General features: G+C 39.6%; 1 protein-coding gene across 3 annotated transcripts in view; it reads right to left on the bottom strand.

Moving 5' to 3' along the window:
- The window catches only part of LOC140732055 (uncharacterized), a 125,599-nt gene that overhangs the window by 97,868 nt on the left and 7,812 nt on the right, over positions 1 to 19,919 (bottom strand). For all 3 annotated transcript variants that reach the window (XM_073054178.1, XM_073054180.1, XM_073054179.1), the window contains exons 3-6: positions 12,693 to 12,761; positions 6,044 to 6,112; positions 4,748 to 4,816; positions 3,154 to 3,222 (exon numbers count right to left, since the gene is read on the bottom strand). In XM_073054178.1, coding sequence (XP_072910279.1) covers positions 3,154 to 3,222; positions 4,748 to 4,816; positions 6,044 to 6,112; positions 12,693 to 12,761 — 276 coding nt within the window. The remainder of the gene's footprint in view (positions 1 to 3,153; positions 3,223 to 4,747; positions 4,817 to 6,043; positions 6,113 to 12,692; positions 12,762 to 19,919) is intronic.

Raw genomic sequence — 19,919 nt, 5'->3', positions numbered from 1 at the left:
TTGCAACACATTTCATTAAAATACACTCTCACAGATTCAGTAGCTCAATACCAGAGCATTATAATTAGCTATTTAACAAGACCTCCTTGTCATCTTGGTTTAAATGAGAATTGAAATAGAGAAAAATATCAGCTAATTTAAGAGAGAGCATCAAACCAGTTACTGAGAGCTGTGATATTAAAGGAATTTTGGGAATTAAATTTCATAAACTTATGAAGTCTTGAAAACCTATGATCTGAAAAGATTAAAATGCTAGTAATGAAACTGTTGGAAATATAATGCATATTCTTTTTCTTCAGAGATTTAACCTTCGAACGTGTACAAACAGCAAATGAAATCCTGAACAGCTTGTGGGTGGGCTAGAGGAAGTGTGCATACCATTCCTCAACCCATTATTTAAAATATTTGGTCTAGAAAATAAATGGGCCATGTTCAACCACATAAATAGGCCAGAATACAGCTGTCCATTGAACGCTTCATTCAAAAAACTGCTGCAGCAAAATACAGGAACATATGAAGCACATTAATTGTATTCCCTGAATATCAGCACAGCAAAATGCACACAGAAATTAGCTGCCTGGGTAAAGAACATAGAGTTGGGGAAGGGGGGGGTGTGTTGCAGAAGAGAGAGACTTGATGGTTTTCAATAGAGGCTTGAGCTGGAAGATTAGAAAAGGGATTTGGAAATGGGCAGGACTCAGGCATCAGATCAATAGTTAGTGAGGAAGATGGGCAAAAATTGTGATCTGGAGTATAGCAGTTAAAATCAAGACTAGGTGGGATGGTGGAGGGTGTAACTAGATGGCCTAAGGGAAAGCTAACAGCATAAGACCACAAGATATAGCAGCAGAATTAGACCATTTGGCCCATTAAATATGCACCAGCATTTCACCACGGCTAATTCAATTTTCCTCTCAGTCCTAGTCTCCTATCTTCCTCCCGTATCCCTTCATGCCCTGACCAATCCAGAATCTATCAACCTCTTTCTTAAATATGCATAAAGACTAGGCCTCCAAAGCTGCCTGTGGCAACATATTCCATAGATCCACCATTTCCTGGCTAAAGAAATTACTCCTCATCTCCGTTCTAACAGGATGTCCCTCTATTCTGGGGCTGTGTCCTCTGGTCTTAGACTCTCCCACCATAGGTAACATCCTCTCCACATCCACTCTATCAAGAACTTTCATCATTTGATAGCTTTCAATTAGGTCATCCCTCATTCTTCTGAATTCTAGTAAGTTTGTCATATGCTTTTGTGATATCATTCTGGAGGAACATTGTCTCATTTTTTAACTGCATTGCATTTGTGGTTTCTAAATGACAATAAACTGAATCTGAATCTGAATATGACAAGCCATTCAATCCTGGAATCATTTTCCTAAACCTCCTTTGAACCTTCTCCAATTTCAGTACATTCCTTCTAAGATAAGGGGCCCAAAACTGCTCACAATACTCTGAGTGAGGCCTCAGCAGTGTTTTTTAAAGTCTCAATGTTGTGAGCTTTTTTATTCTTGTTCTCTTGAAATTAATACTAACATCTCATTCCCTCACCACTGGCTCAAACTGTAAATTAACATCTAGGGAATCATGCACAAGGACTCCCAAGCCCCTTTACACCTCAGTTTTTTTTGTATTTTCTCTCCATTTAGAAAATAGTCAACCCTTTCATTTCTTCTACCAAAGTGCATGACCATACACTTCCAGACACTGTATTCCATCTGCCACTTCTTTGCCCATTCTCCTGATCTGTTCTTGTGTAGCCTCTCTACTTCCTCAAAACTACCTGCTCCTCCACCTATCTTCATATTGTCTTCAAACTTTGCAACACAGCCATCAATTCCATCATCCAAATCATTGACATACGACATAAAAAGAATTGGTCCTAACACAGACCCCTATGTAACACCACTAGCTGACAACAGCCAACCAGAAAAGGCTCCCTTTATTTTCACACTTTGCCTCCTGCCAAATAACCACTGCTTTATCCATGTTAGAATCTTTCCTGTAATACCTTGGGTTTGTAGCTTGATAAGCAGCCTCATGCGTGGCACCTTCCCAAAGGACTTCTGAAAATCCAGGTACACAACAGCAACCAATTCTCCTTTGTCTATCCTGCTTGTTATTTCTTCAAAGGATTCTAACAGATTCGTCAGACAAGATTTTTCCTTGAGGAAACCATGCTGACTACAGTCTATTTTATCATGTGCCTCAACCTTAATAAACAACTCCAACATCCTCCCAACCACAGAAATCAGACTAACTGACCCATAGTTTCTTTTTTTCTGCCTCTCTCCCTTCTTGAAGAGTGGAGTGACATTTGCAATTTTCCAGTCTTCAAGAACCATTTCAGAATCTAGTGATTCTGAAAGATCATTGCTAATGCTTCCAAATCTCTTCCACCACCTCTATCAGAACCCTGGGGTGTACATCATCTGGTCTAGGTGACTTACCTACCTTCAGATCTTTCAGTTTCCAAAGAACCTTCTCCCTAATAATGGTAAATTCACACTCTTCATGACTCCTGGAATTTCCACCATTCTGCTAGTGTCTTCCACAGTGAAGACTGGTGCAAAATGCCTATTCAATTCATCCACCATTTCCTTGTCCTCCATTACTACCTCCAGCATTGTTTTCCAATCATCCAATATCCACTGTCGTCTCTCTTCTGCATGCACTTTACGTATCTTAAGAAACTTCATGTATCCTCTTTAATATTATTGGCTAGTTTACTTTCATATTCCATTTTTACCTCCTTAATAACTTTTTCTGTTAAATACACTACCTGAGGAGTATCTATATCTCCTGGACTCCAGTGCTAAATTCCACAAATCCCCTACAAGCAATATAGAAGGTATCCCCATATGTGCTAAGAGTGCTGTTTCTACAAGAGTGGCCCATGCTGTCCATGAGGGAAATGGTAATAATAATCACAGGAGTGGTGTCCAGGTGTGACTGCCTACCACTGCACACTACTGAACTTGCTTCAGAGTATCAGATGAACAGAAGACGCAGAAGGAAATTGCTAACTTGTTAAATTCCTCAATGCCACAATTTTTTTTCTTTCTGTATGAGAAAATACAGTCCATTTTCTTTGAGGTACTATATGCAAGCTATAAAAGATGTTCATTTCATGAAAGTAATTTTACTTGGTACCTTTTCTCCAATGAGTCCTTCTCCTGTTGCACCTCTTGGCCCAGGTGGTCCTATAAAGCCTTGGTCTCCCTGCATAAAAAATTACATCTGTTAAGTTTCAGTGCATTGTTACTTAAGTGGCTTCCAATGTTATATTTATCTGGTTTTTAGTTCCTTGCCATATATTCTTCACTGGATAGCGTATATGATGGTCACTTTAATTGGCTCTCTTATTCAAAACAAAAATATATTCTCTACCAAACCAAACTTTACTCCAATTAATGCTAACAGTGCAATTTATTTTTTAGTCGAGTAACATAATAAGTGACCAATCAAGCCAGTGGAATTGCTGGATGTGCAACATGTAAAAGTAGAATCAAACTACAAGACACTGAAACACATTTCTAAGTTTGGGGATAAACAAGGAGTCAGGATGATCAGATGAGAGACAGAAGAGAAGCAAACACTGGGATCTGGAACAACTCACAAACTGCTAGGGGAGCTCAGCAGGTCAAGCAGCATCTGTGAGGGGAGAGGAACCGAGACAGTGTTTCAGTCAGAAACGTCAACAATCTCTCTCCCTGTACAGATACTGCTGGAGTCCCTCAGGCAGACTGTTCGCTGGTCAGATTCAATCTTCAGTCAGAGAATCAGAACTGGGACTCCATTCAGTTTCCATTTTATTAGAAGTTTCAGTGGAGGAGAGGAAGAAAATCCCCCTGCACTGACTTGAGAGGACATGATAATTCATATTCTCCAAGACCATTCCCCCTCCCCAACCCCCCTGCTCCAGTTTCTTCCCATACCAAAACACCTGATTGTATATTGATTATAAGTACTGTAATCCTACAGTGGAAGTGGAGGGGAAAGACCATAGTAAGTTGATGCACATATGTGAAAGAACACTTTGCAGGGCTAAAGAAAATGAAGCTACCCAGCTGGAACTAGCATGGATTTGATAATTTGAATGGCCTCCTTACATTTTATAACAAGCAGGAAAGTAAGAATCAAGAGTCAAGGGCAGAGTATTCCAATTTAAATTTGGTCCACAGGCTTTATGAATAAGTCAGTTTTCTTATATAGGCATTGAATATGAAAATGTGAACATTGTGTAATTAATATTATAATATGTACAGTGCAGAATTAATATCTCAGTAGTGCAGAAGGACAAGTTTCCCTGTTCTTTGTTCAAAGACAAGTAGTTTTCATCCACAAGAAAAAGAGCAGGGAAAGGAGACTACTCCTCTGCTAGAATCTGAACTGTCCAGTCCCCTTTCTTCAGTAGTTAACTGATCAAGAGACTTTGGATAAGGCGCATTGAGATTGGACCAATCTTCAGGGAGATGTGCATAAATTACCATTGTGAAATATGTTGTTAACATTTTGTGGTTAATAATTTATATTAGTATCCTACATTCAATTTTCAGTAGCACCAGCGTTCCATTTGCTGTGCATTGAACTCACACAGCAAAATACAAAAACAGGACATAATACAGGGTGAGAATGTCAAATCTGGTTTCTCCTAGGTGAAAAGTTGCTTCCAGGATCTGCTTTAATTCCACATGGCATCTCTCTATGACTATTATAGGGAAGTAATAGATTAATGTTACATCACCTTTTGGCCTGGCAAACCAATTCCTGCTGTGCCTTTTGGACCAGATGGTCCAGGATACCCAATGTCGCCCTGTGGAAAACAGAGACAAAAATATCTTTACTTCAAATATACTTCCCCTTAATGTTTAAAAACTGAAGGATAATCCAGGAACTAAACATCAAAAATTAAGTTTTGTTATGTAATAAGCATGAACCCATGTAGAATTTGATTATACCTTTCCAGCTATATTTTGTACTTTTGTGCTAAATTGGTGCAAATACTTTTTTGATGTTAGATTTTTCTTCTGCTTCTTTTAATATCGGCACTGGTTTCTCTTAGAAACTCCCCCATTTCTCTCCAATAACAGCATTGCTGGATTTGGGATTTTACATGGAAATAAAGGGATAATTTCCCAATGTTCAGTTAGGATGCTGGTCCTCAGATATTTACAGTCATGGCTATATTCACCAGGGCACCTCCTTACTAACACTGGGCTATAAAGGGAACAACAGTTGGCCGGATCTGGGGAATTCTGTAATATACTGAGCTGAGGAGATGGCAATACATTGCTTTTGAATCCTCATCTATTTGCCATCCACAGGCTGGTCTGATTCACTAAGTGAATAGTAAAGGTGTTTCCTCATTTAATTAATACTAATGCCCCTTAATTAACTAACATGTTAAAATATGGATTCAAATAGACTTATTTTTAATTATTTTAACTTTTTTCAATGATTTCTAAATCTTTTTGCTCATTAGCGATATTTGGAAGCATTACAAACATCTTTCAACTGCTCAGGGTTCAATGCAATATGGTCCAATATTCTTTGAGAGCGATATTGGATAGAAGTGTTTCGATATCAGCCAAGTCTTTTTTAAGTAGTGTTTGCACCAGGTTCAGGTGGTCATTTGGCTAACAACATAACAAAAGAGGCAGATCTCAAACTTGGGGTCTGTTTCATACTCAGCAGCTCCCTTCCCATCGGAAATTTGCTGAGTGTTACAATGTACTCAAGAAATTTTACTAACTTGCTAAATATGGGAACTGAATCCATTCTGTCTTCATGAAAATACACTATAGCAGTCATTCTATATAATATTAAGGAGAGGAATACTTGTCCAAATATTTATTTCCCTAGTATAACAGTGTTGAAGCCAAATTGCTCCATTTGACTGAGTTAAAATTGGACTTTATCAGTGGCTTTCTTGATCAAAGTAACTCAGCATATCTTCACACTATGTTAAACCACAGGGTCATTCTATGAGTTCTTTGCAGATTTTAACATACTAGAAATAAAGACTGGCAAATATTCTTACCTTGACACCTTTGATTCCTGCTCCAGGAGGTCCTCGAGAACCTTTAGGTCCACTATACCCAATTTCACCCTGCAAATGTTAAGTCCATGCAGAATCAATAAATATATCGAAAATATATATGTTCAAGTAAATATATTGCAACTTTAGTTCGTAAGCATTCATAAAAATGTAAGATCAGCCTAAATATGTTGCTGGTCTGCTCCAGGTAGTGTGGGTCCACCACAGGTACTCTATTTTCTCCTACAAGCCAAATAGGTGCATCATAATTTTGGTGGGTTGGGTGGAGTTGACTGGGAGACAGGAAGCAAAGTGTGATTAGCCTAGATGTTTTATTTTTTGGTGATGTATAGACATGGCGGGCTGTAGTCCCCGTTTCTATGCTCTATGGCTCTGTGAATATCCTGTTCTGTGAGCAATTAAGAAAACTGTTTCTATATGTTTATGGAATCATTGTAACATTCAATAAATCTTTTAATTCATAGTTCTGAAGGAGGCCACTTGCCTCATCAAGTCCATTCTGTCCCTACGTCTCCCATACTTTCAATCCTTTCCCAGAGTTCTGAGAACTTTTCCTTCTGAAGTGTACTTCCAATTCCCATTTAAAGGCAATGATTGATTCTGCTCCCAGCAACCTCAAAAGCTGTGAGTGCCAGATTCCAATAACTGATTGAAGACCTTTTCAGCGCATTGAAAAATGTATCTTTTGCCTAAAGCTTTAGATATAGATCCATCGATGCTCCTTTACTTGTTGGTTTTAAAACATATTTATTGAACATGCCTGTTTTCTTTAAACACAAACTTTACTAAAAGCGTTGAAGATGGGAAATTGAAAACACGTTTGGTTGAACAAGATGGCTGACAACGAGTGTGCTCGCAAACAATGCTGAAAATACCTCAAACATTTAGTAGGTTAGCATCCATGGAAAGGAAAAACTGAGTTCATGCCATTGCTTCAACAGGCAGTTCATTTTGATCTATAAACTATATAGTAATACCTGAATATAAAAGAGATCTATTATCATGGCCAGCACAGGTCTCTCAATGAAAATCACTGAGACAGATTAGTTACACTTGTAAAATCTTATTGGTTCTTCAGTAGCCTTGCATATGCAAAATAGTAGATTATTTGCCCTTCAGAAGTCATTTATTAGCTTTTGTGTTCTCAGAAAATATGGTGGTGTTGGTATAATTAAATACAAATTATTTTTTCAATCTTTCCTTCATCATTCCTTTACCAAAATGAGGCAATAGATTTTTCAATCCAATACTTTCCGGAACATTTAATCTTTGCACAATAACTTTTAAAAAAAGTGGGGAGGGGGTGGTAAATGATTCCATACACAATTTGATTTTGGCGGATTTCCTTTAGGCATTATAATGATTTCAGTAGATCTGAGATTGTAACTTAAGGCCAAAAATATTCTAATCACACTTATTCCTACGTCCAACATACAGTAACCAACTCTCATGTCACATTATATCATTAATTTGATCTTAATTCATGAATCAGAATAATCTAGCATTCGTAGAATTTTGAGCTTGTCAACAAAGCGTCCTTGGTTTCTGAAATTTGAAAGAATATAAGTGATTTTCCTTGTTGAACTGTTTTTGGATGTATTTTTAATTTTGTACTGCTAGTTGTTAAACAATAATGAAAAGCACACAGGAGTATTTTAACATTAATGCTATTTAGCATTAAAAGGGAAATAGAATGAATTGTAAAGTCTCATGCAAACACGTTATTGCAGGTGTGTAGGTTTACCAAAATCTTAGAATTGACAATGATTGGTCCAAGTCTGCTTAAAATTAAATAGTGTAAGAGAAAAGAGCATGAGTAATTGTCAACAAAATGAAAATAATTGAGAAAACAAACATCTGCATTAAATGGTTGAAAATCCTGGATTGTATCCAATAAAAAAAAATACTTATTCCAGGAGTGAATGAAAACTTATATTTGTTTTTCAGTTAGGATCCCATGTTCAGTTTTAAATCATCTTAAAGATTCTGAAAGGTTATTTTATTTCTATTTGCTTGAAGGTTAAAATAAATGTATGAAGAAACAGAGGTCAGCTAATTTGTATGAGCAATTTTATCTCTCCACAAAGTGCATCCAGATCTCAGGATTTACCTGATGAAGAACATAGAACCTGGGTTAAAACAAAATCTCTCAAAGGAAAACACAAAACTTTAGGTTCTTGTGAGCCATATAGAGCATTGCAAAAAACTCTAATAGTTACATTTGAGTGTAAGAAAGGAGCAAAAGTGGTCTTCGCTTGTGATTGGGATAAAAATCCTCCAAACACGATTACTGAATAGGTTCAGTCTTCTGGGGTCTACTCTCCTTTCTCCATTGTTTTCCCAGACTAAGGCATCCACTTGTCACATTTTCCATATTATCCTCCCACTATACTATTCAGATGTAACTATTTAACCCTCCTTTATTACAAACCTCTTTCTTAAAGTTATTCAAGTACACCTCATTTTGCCTTTAACTACCATCCCTTTTGTAATTTAATTATGAGAAGCCGAGCTTTAAATCTTCTTTCCTTATGCTCCCTAATCCCCTGCTTCAAAACATCAGTCGCTTTCACTCTGGCTCGAGTAGAGCATTAGGATATTATTTTAGTAGAAGTGTGGAAACAAACAAAACAACTGGGAATTTTGGTTTCACAAACAAGAGACAATCTGCAGACACCGGAAATCAAAGCAATACACACAAGAGGCTGGAAAAATTCAGCAGGACAGGGTGCATCTGTGGAAAATAGTAAACAGTCAATGTTTCTGGATGACACTCTTCACCAGGACTCTTTTAGTTTCATGCTTTTGAAACTGAGTGATGAACTTTTGTTAAAATTAGTGATCACCATTATTTGACATTGCCTGGAGACAGTAAGCAGAAATGCTGATTCAGTACTCAGCAGCTCTTCGGGTATTAGCTCTGTGGGGCAGGATTTGCCAGTTCCATATTCCACTGCTGGTGAGGAGTACACTGAGTGCAGGCTTCAAGATTCATGGACAAAATGAGCATGTACGCAGGCTTCAGGTGTCATACTGAGCTAGTGAAGAAGGTTCAGAAAGGAAATAGTGCGGTGTACTCACAGAGGGAAAGGGCTGTAAGGCTCCTTGTCCTGCTGACCTTCTCCTCCGCTGTATCGGTACATCTCAGCTTGGCCTCAGGACTTCATCCTATACCTTGACTGACTGAAGGGCTACCTAGTGCATTGCCCGAGATTAAGCACTCTCCATCTCCTGATATCCAATGGTGTGCAGTGACACAACGCTGTCTTTTGAAATGCTGAGATCATTTTTCAGAATAGCTATTACTCAAGTTTTGGTATAGTCTTAGAAAGTCTCTGCCTGTGATTCAAAATTGTTTTCAACCCACCAGCAGTAAGTTACAATACTTTCAGGAAAAGCTCACAATACTTATGGACTGACATTCAGCAAACTGCTTTTAGGAGAAAACATTTGGCGAACTGTAATCCACCAGAATTCTATGTAATCTTATTGATGAGCACTAGAAGGTAATTTAAATGGCATCAGCTCCTTAACAAGTTTTGAGGCATGATGTGTTTTACAAAACTACTTGTTTGTATTTTTGCAGGCTAAAATGGCATTTCAGCTCAAGACATCAGCTTGATAAGGCAGCATGCAAAAACCTTCCCTTTTTTGAACGACCACGTTTTTACCTAAAAAAAAAATCTTCTACAGAAATTACCAAAAGGAAGCAAGCAAATGCTACAGCATTGAAGAGAAAAGCAAAGAGGTAATTAGTCATTCTTTCAAAGAACTGATTTGAGGTGTTGCACTTTGGGAGATTGAGTAAGGGAATGTACACAGTAAATGGCTGGACCCGAAAGAGCATTGATGTACAGAGGGATCCTGGGGTACAAATCCATTACTTCCCAGCAAGAAGTGACACAAGGAGATATGAAGTCTTTCAGAGAGGTTTATCAGGTTGTTGCTTGGTTTGGAGAGTATTAGCTATAAGAAATGGTTGGACAATCATGGAACTTTTTTGCAGGAACGTAGCAAAACACGGAGAGCATTCTGACAGAATGATGTAAAATTATGAGAGGGATAGATTGGTTAGATGGACAGGCTTTGGTTTCCCAGGTTGGAAATAGTAAATACTATAGTTTTAAAGGTGAGAGGGGGAAGCTTAAAGAAGATTTATGAAGTAAATTGTTTTACACAGAGGATGGCAGGTGCCAGGAGAATTGGTAGAAGCTGACAGCAACATTTAATAAATATTTAGAAAGACAAATGAACAGGCAGGGAAGAGGGATATGAATCTTATGAAGGCAGATTGGATTAGTTTAGACTGCAAATCCATAATCGGAGCAGTAATCGTGGGTCAAAGGACCTATTCAGCGTGGTCCAATTCCATGTAAAAATCAATCTTCACTCCAGTTGAAACAGTCTCGAATTTGTTTCATTTTATCAAGGACATAGTGGGAGGTTTGGAAGATGGCAGGGATAAAGAACAAAAGAACCAGAGCCCACGTGAGATCAACCTGCAGTTATGATTAGGAACACACTACCTAAAGGTAATGAAACAAATTCAGTGGTAGTTTGCATAACAAAAAGAATGGACGAGTACTCAGAGGAGACAAAATTTCAGGCATATGAAGAAATCTGTATTTTTCTTTGAAAGATCTAATGTAGACTCGATGAACCAAATGGTTTCTTCCCACTCTGTACAATTCTGTAATTTCATGCATTCTCAAAGACTACCACAACTCCTCTCACTGCCATTTTTGAACCGTCAGCCTCTACATCCAACTCCCAATCACTAAATGTATATCTCTCCACAAAATAAGTAGCCTAATATTCCCTCTGGTGAACACCACACTAATTCTCCTACATTTGCCACAGTTCTGTCAATGTGTTTATCACATCCTCAAAAAATTAAATTCCTGAGGCATGTCCTGCCCCTTCTCCAAATACTTGTAAATCCGTCTCTAAGAACCTTCTCCAGTAATTTGCCCACCAGTGAAGTAAGATTCTCTGGTCTATAATTCCCAGAGTTGTCCCTACATTCATTCTTGAACAAAGAAACATTTGCCACCCTCCAATCATCTCGTACAACTGCTGTGACCAGTGGCTGGTGAGGATTCAAAGATCATCAGATCAGATGCAGCAAATTCTTACCCCACTTCCTGTAATAACCTGGGGTTTATTTTATCCAGCCCTGGGAACTTATTATCCTAATGATTTTCAAAGGTTCCAGCCCATTTGCTTTCTTAATGCCCAGTTTATCAGCCTGTTTTATGCTGTCTTCACAAACGTCAAGGTCCCTCGTGCCAAGTATACACAATACTGGAGGAAAGTATTCTTTAAGGATGTTCCCTACCTCTTCTGAATCTAGGCACATGTTTCTTCTTCTGTCCCTCATTAATACTACCCTCACACTAGTCATCCTCATGTTCTTCATATGCATGTAGAATGACCTGGGCTTTTCCTTAATCCTGCTTGAGAAGGCCTTCTCATTCCCCTTTCTAATTCTCCTAAGTCATCGCTTAAGATCCTTCCCGGTTACCTTGTAACCTTCTAGAGCCCTAGTATCCCAAGTCTTATGCCTGTTATTGAGGTGTACTCTGCACTGTTTTCCTATCCCCTTACCCTCTCCTGACAGCTACCCAGCTACCTGCCTTCTGCAACTTAAGGTGACAGTCTCTTTGTAGCTCTTACCTCCCACCTCCTCATTGTCCTGTATGAGCTATACGTCATCCAGCTGCAGCTTCAGTTCCCTAGTCTGTAAGGAGCTGCGGCTGGATAAACTTCACTCAGACATAGTCATCAGGGAGACTGGAGAGCTTCCAGAATTCCCACATCTGACACAAAGAACACACTATTGACCCTGGAACCATTCTTGCCACTCTACCTAGGACCAATAGGCAAAGAAAGTAAAAATATACATACCAGAAACTTAACTAAGTCTTCACCTCTTCTTGCTGACACTTCTTGAACCAAATCCCCAGCTCTCCGCTCTAACCCTGTCCACTCACACAATGGCTGCACCATTTCTTTTTAAGTTGTTTGCCAAGTGCCTAAGAAATTACAATACCTCAAGCCCGCTGGAACGTTCTGAAAGGCTGTGCTCAATTTTTAAAGTTCATGCTCACTCCTCCATACAAGCATCTGCATTTGGCATTTGATGTTATTTTAATTCTCGGCTTTTCTCATTAAAGTCAGTAAAATATCTGACAAACTTTCGGAAATTTCTAATGGACATTCCCTAATCATTTCATCTCCTAGATGCAGCAATGGCAGTCTATCAACTAACTATTGCATCTTTATGTGTGGATAATGTTTTGTAACTTGTTTGCAAAGAGACATTATAACAGACAAGATAAAATGGATAATGTTTGTAACTTACTTACAACAAAACATTACAACAGACAAGCTAAAATGCACAAAAAAGGCACTTTCCAATTACAGGTTAATAATAATGAACAGGATATCTGCTCGGTTCCATCTTTCCACAACCTGGAAACACTCTAATCATATAGACAAAGACCGGCTGGAATTAAATAACTGAAGCTTTACTGCTCAGCTTTCAGGTCAGCACATCAGTCTTGCATTTGGTCATCAACCAGAAGGGAACGCTTTAAGATGTTCTTTTGAGCTGTAAGTAATTCCTGACCTTTGGTCCTGGAGCACCTTGTCCTGGCAGTCCTTTTTCACCCTTTGCACCAGCATCTCCTCTATAACCCTATCAAGTGTGGAAAAGATAAACAGAATGTAAAGTTTCATGCTACCAGTTGCCATTTTGAGAAACAAATTAGGAGATCAAATAGACCACAGAACCATACGGCATAGGAGCAGATTTAGGACACTTGGCCCGTTGAGTCTGCTCTGACATTCCATCCTGTCTGATTAAATAGCCATCTCAACCCCATTTTCCTGCCTTCTCCCCATAGCCTTTGACTCTTTATCTTAGCCTAATTACAGGGGCAATTTACAATGACCAATTAACCTAGCAAGCGGTATTTCTTGGATTGTGGGAGGAAACTGGAGCACCCAGAAGAAACCCACATGGTCACAGGGTGAACAAACAAACTCCTTACAGGCAGTGGCGGGAATTGAGCACAAGTCACCTATACTGTAATTCATTGTGCTAACCACAAAGCTACCCTGCTGCCCCAATAACATCAGCCATTATTTCTGATGTACTGTATATTTTTAGCTGCATTTGGTGGATTAATTCAATTAATGCTTTAGTGAAATAAGTCAAACCACAGACAAAAATCTTAAAACTTTTCTAGGCTTTGTTCATTTACTATATGAGGTCGATCATCTCACCATGTCCAATTTCCCACATTTAACTCTGACCAGCCAGGTAATAACTGAGTTTTCTTTGATATTTAAAACACATTTTCTGCATCAGAAAGGTCATTTGTCGTAATTATAATGTCTTACAGTGTTCAAGAGCCAAACACAACAGTATTTGTGACATTTTGAATAACAGAGAAACTGATGGTTCAGAACCTAACATCACAAACATGCGGTGATTCAATGCCTTTCGACAAGGACTGTTACAGCACAGCCTTTCAGAACATGGGTAACAGTGTTCACAAATACTAAACTTCTGCTCCAAAACTGCAGTTCAATTTACTCCAGAAGGTTCTGTATCTGTCACTTCACTCTGTCAATGGACTCTGCACATCCTCAACTGAATGCAGAATGACTGAGCTAGAACCATACTCAAATTTCAAAGAGCAGCCCTCCATAATTTTAAAGAAATTGGGAGAAATTTACTTATTTTAAATGAAATATGCCTGGTTATTGTTAAGTAACTGTTGCTGTGACACAGGAAGCAATGAAATTTGGGATGTTACTTTAAATTGGTGTTTATTATGTAAAAGCATAGAGTAGTTTTCATTATAGGCAGCTTGGACTGAATTTGAAATAGAAAGACATAGGTTTTGAGTCTTGGTGACAGATTAAAAGTGATAACCTTTCAAGGAGTTGGCACTGATCCACTGACTCCTGCAGTGGGGCCTCACCATTTTCTTTGGCTTCCTAGTATTCACCAATAAAATCGAGGCTCAAACACAGCAGCACTAGAGGTACCGGAGATCTCAGCAGAAGCATCTAGCAATAAGCAAAGTAACCCCTTAGACACTTTCCACCTGTTTCTTTGAAAGGCTTTGTTACAACATTTGGGGTAAAAGATCACTCTTGTTAACTGGAGATTATTTTAAAGGACTATAACATTGATGCCTTGGTTCAGCATGTACTCCAGCTGCGTGAAATTAAAATTCAAGTTAGAAACTCGACAAGCAGTCAAAACGACACCAGACACATTTTAAACCAGCAGGAATCCCAGAACTGAGTGTCACATTTGCAATGCCCCATTAAAGTCTGGAGTTGAAATGGATGCTGTCATCACATTTATTCAACCTACCTGGTCAGGAAGACCAGAAATAATATATTAGACCAATGGTGGGTTATAGAACTGCTGACTGGGGGGAAAAAAAAAATCACACCCATTTTCAGATTCCCCACATAACAGAGCAGCCTACACACCCAAAACAACTTAAAGTTTAACATCAATAAGCACAAAGCCAAATAGTCAACCAGTCCATGTTAAAGGAACTCCCATTAGGATAAGTGAGCAACCTGACTGTGGCACCATGGTTCAGGGGGACATTCAAGAGGGGAGAGAGAAGAGAAAAGGGGATAGTATAATCAAAACTCTCACTCATAAGGATTTTTTGTTCCAAAGACTGCATTCTTTGATTGGGTACCTGGGGTCAGACACTTCATTTGATTTGAGGGGAATTTGGAGTGGAAGGGGAACAACCCAGTTGTGGTGGTCCATATTGGTACTAATGACAGAGGTAGAACAAGGAAAGGGTTCAGCTGGGGGAATATGAGCACTGAGGAACAAAATTTAAAAAACAGAACTGAGAAAGGTAATCATTTCTAGACAGACATGTTGGCTGAGGGGTGGGGTGGCTTGGTTGGTAAGAAATGATGTAGGATCAGAAAATGTAGAACCATTGTGGGCACGGTTAAAGAACTGCAAGAGAAAAAAGACCTTCAATTTGTGAGCTGCAAGGTACACAGAAATACACATTTGAAGTCTGCCAAAAGTATTAAACTAGGTTGAATCTGGTATATTTTCCAGAAACAGGATGAAAATAACTTCCTTACAATCTTGACAGCAGTCCTAACTAAGAAGAACTTTGTCTTCTCACGAGTTAGAACATGAGTTGAATATGTCTGTAATTATGGGAGGTCCCACTACCCAAGTTCTCACTCCCAGGTGGTATTTATATCCTCATAGTCCATCCCTCCTGATTGGTTAGTCCTCGTCCAATCAGGTTTTCACTCTTGCATCTTGTTTACAATCGAATTCCAGTTCCCACTTAGAGTGAGATCTTCATCTTTGTTAAAATTCTTTTCCTCTAGTTTTATTAATAAAATTAGGGACAGACTATGGGGGTATAAATACCACTGGACAAGACATGCCCGGGAATCACCCCTAAAGAAGATGGCAGAGATTGTCAATGAAGCATTGGTTACACTCAATATCTGTACTCAGCTGGAAGCCCAAGCAGAGTTTATGTGCCATATACGCCAGGAAAGCACTAGATCCTTTTTCACTTAATAGAATGATCGTAAGCAATATGCCGTATGCCCCATTCTGGACCTCTGAAGAGCCTCTGATCAATTGATAGGTTCTTGATTAGTAAGGATGTCAGATGTTACAGGGAGAAGGCTTGAGAATGGAGTTGAGAAGGAATAATAAATCAGCCAAGATTGCATGGTGGAGCAGACACAATGGGCTGAATTTCCTAATGCTGCTCCTATGTCTTATTAATACGCTTCAATTTCTCATATTACTATTCTGCACTCCCAAAGTGAAGTACCAAGGTATCCAAATTTGTATCAACGTGCCTGATTAGATGATGGATTGTTTGTTTTGAGGAGATGATAATGTCCAATTATGGAGGTGTAGGAAATAGTCCATATAGTGACTTTCCATAACGTGAACCCTTGGTAAAAACTGACAGTTTTTTTTCTTTTGCATTTGTGTTAAGTTTCCTTTCAATTGTCTTTGTTATCATTTTAATCCATGGTTACTTATACTCTTCTCTACTCCTCAACTTCTCATCACCAGTAAAAATGGACTAACTTTGCAAACCTCTATCAACTCTGGTGAACTTGCACTGAATCTACACAAACGGTTTCTGTTGCTTTTGTCCAAAACAGATACATAAACCAGATTGTTCTCAAGTATATTGTGTGTAAGCAAACCAAACAATATTCCATTACTGAAATAAAAATGGATAATGCTGGAAAAACTTAGCAGTGGGAAGAAGATGATTTAATGTTCCAGGTCTGGGAAACTGAATCCTATGTTAATGCTTTTACCATTACAGCAAAACTCTATTAATTCAACAGACTCTGGACTAGGTTGGTATTCCCTATTAATACTTCAACACACTTTTTCTTCCTTTGCTTTAGACGCTACACAGCAGAATAACATATTGTCCCTGTAGACCTGGTATGTATAAAGGAATTACCTGAAACAAGTACCTGTTAAGTTTCAAAATAGTGAGGGTAAAAAGAAACACTAAATTTTCAAGCGGTTGTGGGGAAGAGAAACAGATCAGTTTCACGGGAGCACAGGAATAGACAAGGTGATTTTCAGAGGAGTAAATATGGGAAATAGGTGAGCTTAGAGGGGGGTGAGAACTGGGGCTCCAGTGTATGAAGGAGAACTAAAAAATCAGCACCTGCTACCTTAAAGGGAACACGGGAACTGAAGGCAGGAACTGTAAAGAGAGAGGCAAAGTTAGCACTTAGTGAGCTGGATGTGAACTACCTAATTTTCAGTCAAATGGTGAACTATCAAAGTTTCACTGTATGTGGACAGTGAATGCACATTAAGCCCACATACACTAACTCAGAACTTCATTTGCACTACTTACTTAATTTAATTTTTATATTTCTTACTATAATTCAGAGTTTATATTATGTATTGCGATGTACTGCTGCTGCATAACAACAAATTTTGTGACACATGCTGGTGATATTCCAGTAGAAGTGGTAGAGGCAGGTTCGATTTTGTCATTTAAAGTAAAATTGGATAGGTATATGGACAGGAAAGGAATGGAGGGTTATGGGCTGAGTGCAGGACGGTGGGACTAGGTGAGAGTAAGCATGCAGCATGGACTAGAAGGGCTGAGATGGCCTGTTTCCGTGCTGTAATTGTTATATGGTTATATTAAACCTGATTCTCATTCTGATAGCGATTATAGACCAAAAAAAAAATTCATACTATGGGATTTAAATACAAGATGTGATCGTTCAGTTCTTCTGTCTTGGTGCTGGGAGTGAGAATTTGGGTAGTGGGACCTCCCATAATTACACGTACATTCAACTCATGTTCTAACTTGTGAGAAAACAAAGCAGCTATGAGAAAATCTGCAGATGCTGGAAATTCAAGCAACACACACAAAATGCTGGTGGAACGCAGCAGGCCAGGCAACATTTATAGGAAGAAGTACAGTCGACGTTTTGGGCCGAGACCCTTTGTCAGGACTAACCGATAGAAGAGATAGTAAGAGATTTGAAAGTGGGAGGGGGAGGGGGAGACCCAAAATGATAGGAGAAAACAGGAGGGGGAGGGATGAAGCTAAGAGCTGGGAAGTTGATTGGCAAAAAGGATACAGAGCTGGAGAAGGGGGGAGTATCATAGGACGGAAGGCCTTGCAAGAAAGAAAGAGGGAGGGGAACACCAGAGGAAGATGGAGAACAGGCAAGGAGTTATTGTGAGAGGGAAAGAGAGAAAGAAAAACATTTTTTTTTAAATAAGGGATGGGGTAAGAAGGGGAGGAGGGGCATTAACAGAAGTTAGAGAAATCAATGTTCATGCCATCAGGTTGGAGGCTACGCAGATGGAATATAAGGTGTTGTTCCCCCAACCTGAGTGTGGCTTCATATGTCGAGCCATCTCCAATGGGATCCCACCACCAAGCACATCTTTACCTCCCCCCAATTTGCTTTCAAGGAGTTGGCACTGATCCACTGACTCCTGCATTTAGGATCAACTGTGGGGCCTCACCATTTTCTTTGGCTTCCTAGTATTCACCAATAAAATCGAGGCTCAAACACAGCAGCACTGGAGGTACCGGAGATCTCAGACAGTCCTTCCAGTTGAGGCGACACTTCACCTGTGAGTCTGCTGGTGTGGTATACTGCGTCTGGTGCTCCTGGTGTGGCCTTTTACATATTGGTGAGACCTGACGCAGACTGGGAGACCGTTTCGCTGAACACCTACGCTCTGTCTGCCAGAGGAAGCAGGATCTCCCAGTGGTGACACATTTTAATTCCGTGTCCCATTCTCATTCCAATATGTCAATCCATGGCCTCCTCTACTGTCAAGATGAAGCCACACTCAGGTTGGAGGAACAACACCTTATACTCCATCTGCGTAGCCTCTAACCTGATGGGATGAACATTGATTTCTCTAACTTCTGTTAATGCCCGTCCTCCCCTTTTTACCCCATCCCTAATTCTTTTTAAAAAATTTCTTTCCCTCTTTCCTTCTCACAATAACTCATTGCCTGTTCTCCATCTTCCTCTAGTGCCTCCCTCCCCCTTTCTTTCTTCCAAGGCCTTCCATTCTATGATATTGCCCCCTTCTCCAGCTCTGTATCCCTTTTGCCAATCAGCTTTCCAGCTCTTAGCTTCATCCCTCCCCCTCCTGTCTTCTCCTATCATTTCGGGTCTCCCCCTCCCCCCCACTTTCAAATCTCTTACTATCTCTTTTTTCCGTTAGTCCTGACGAAGGATCTCGACCCAAAATGTCGACTGTACTTCTTCCTATAGATGCTGCCTGGCCTGCTGCATTCTGCCAGCATTTTGTGTGTGTTGCTAGAAAACAAAGCAGAATGTTCTTCTCAGTTAGGACTGACGCCAAGATTGTGGAGAAGCAATTTCCATCCTGTTTCTGACAAACATGCTGGATTCAACCTAGTTTAATACTTTTGGCAGACTTCAAATGCATATTTCCCTGTGCGTTCAGCTCACAGATTGAAGCAGGCGGTGGTGGAAAGCAGTGGAGTGGAAATTGGGTTACTTCTTCAGGAACTGAGTGACTGATGTGGTATGAAGACACGATGTCCTTTTCCTAATGGGATCATGTTGCTGGGGTTGCTGGTTATTTAATCAGCACTGAGAGGGAAATAGAATCCTCAAGGCACTGTGGTAATCATAGAACATGATATGCTTTCTGCCAGTTGAACATGACTTCGTGAGAATTAACATCAGGATAAAACTCTATGTGTTTTGCTGAAAACAAATCTCATGAAACTAGACTTGGAACCAGAGTGCCTGAACAGTTCGTGGGGAGGCTGTGGAGAGAGATGTTGGTAAGACCTCAGACAAAGTCAGGAATCAAAAGGTTGAGCATGGTGTGACTAGCATCCTGAGCCATGTGTATTTTGATGCAATAAGTATCGTAAGGAAGACAGGTGAGCTCAGGACAAGGATCAAAACCTGGAATTATGACATTGTAGCCATCAGTAAGACTTGATTGCAGGAGGGACAGCTCAATATTCTGGGCTTGCATTGTTTTAGACATGAAAGAGTGGGAGGGATTAAAGGAGGAGGGGTGGTGTTACTATTGAGGGAAAATGTCAGGGCAGTGCTGAGACAGGGTAGACTGGAGAACTCGTCTAGTGAGGCGTTACGGGTGGAACTGAGAAATGAGAAGGGTATGACCATATTAATAGGGCTATATTACAGACCACCCAACCGTCCAAGGGATTTAGAGGAACAAATTTGCAGAGAGATCACAGACTGTTGCATGAAACATAAGGTTGTTATAGTAGGTGATTTTAACTTCCCACAT

The sequence above is a fragment of the Hemitrygon akajei genome, chromosome 8 (assembly GCF_048418815.1).
Source record: "Hemitrygon akajei chromosome 8, sHemAka1.3, whole genome shotgun sequence".
Lineage (NCBI taxonomy): Eukaryota > Metazoa > Chordata > Chondrichthyes > Myliobatiformes > Dasyatidae > Hemitrygon > Hemitrygon akajei.
This window is presented reverse-complemented; position numbering and strand designations above follow the sequence as displayed.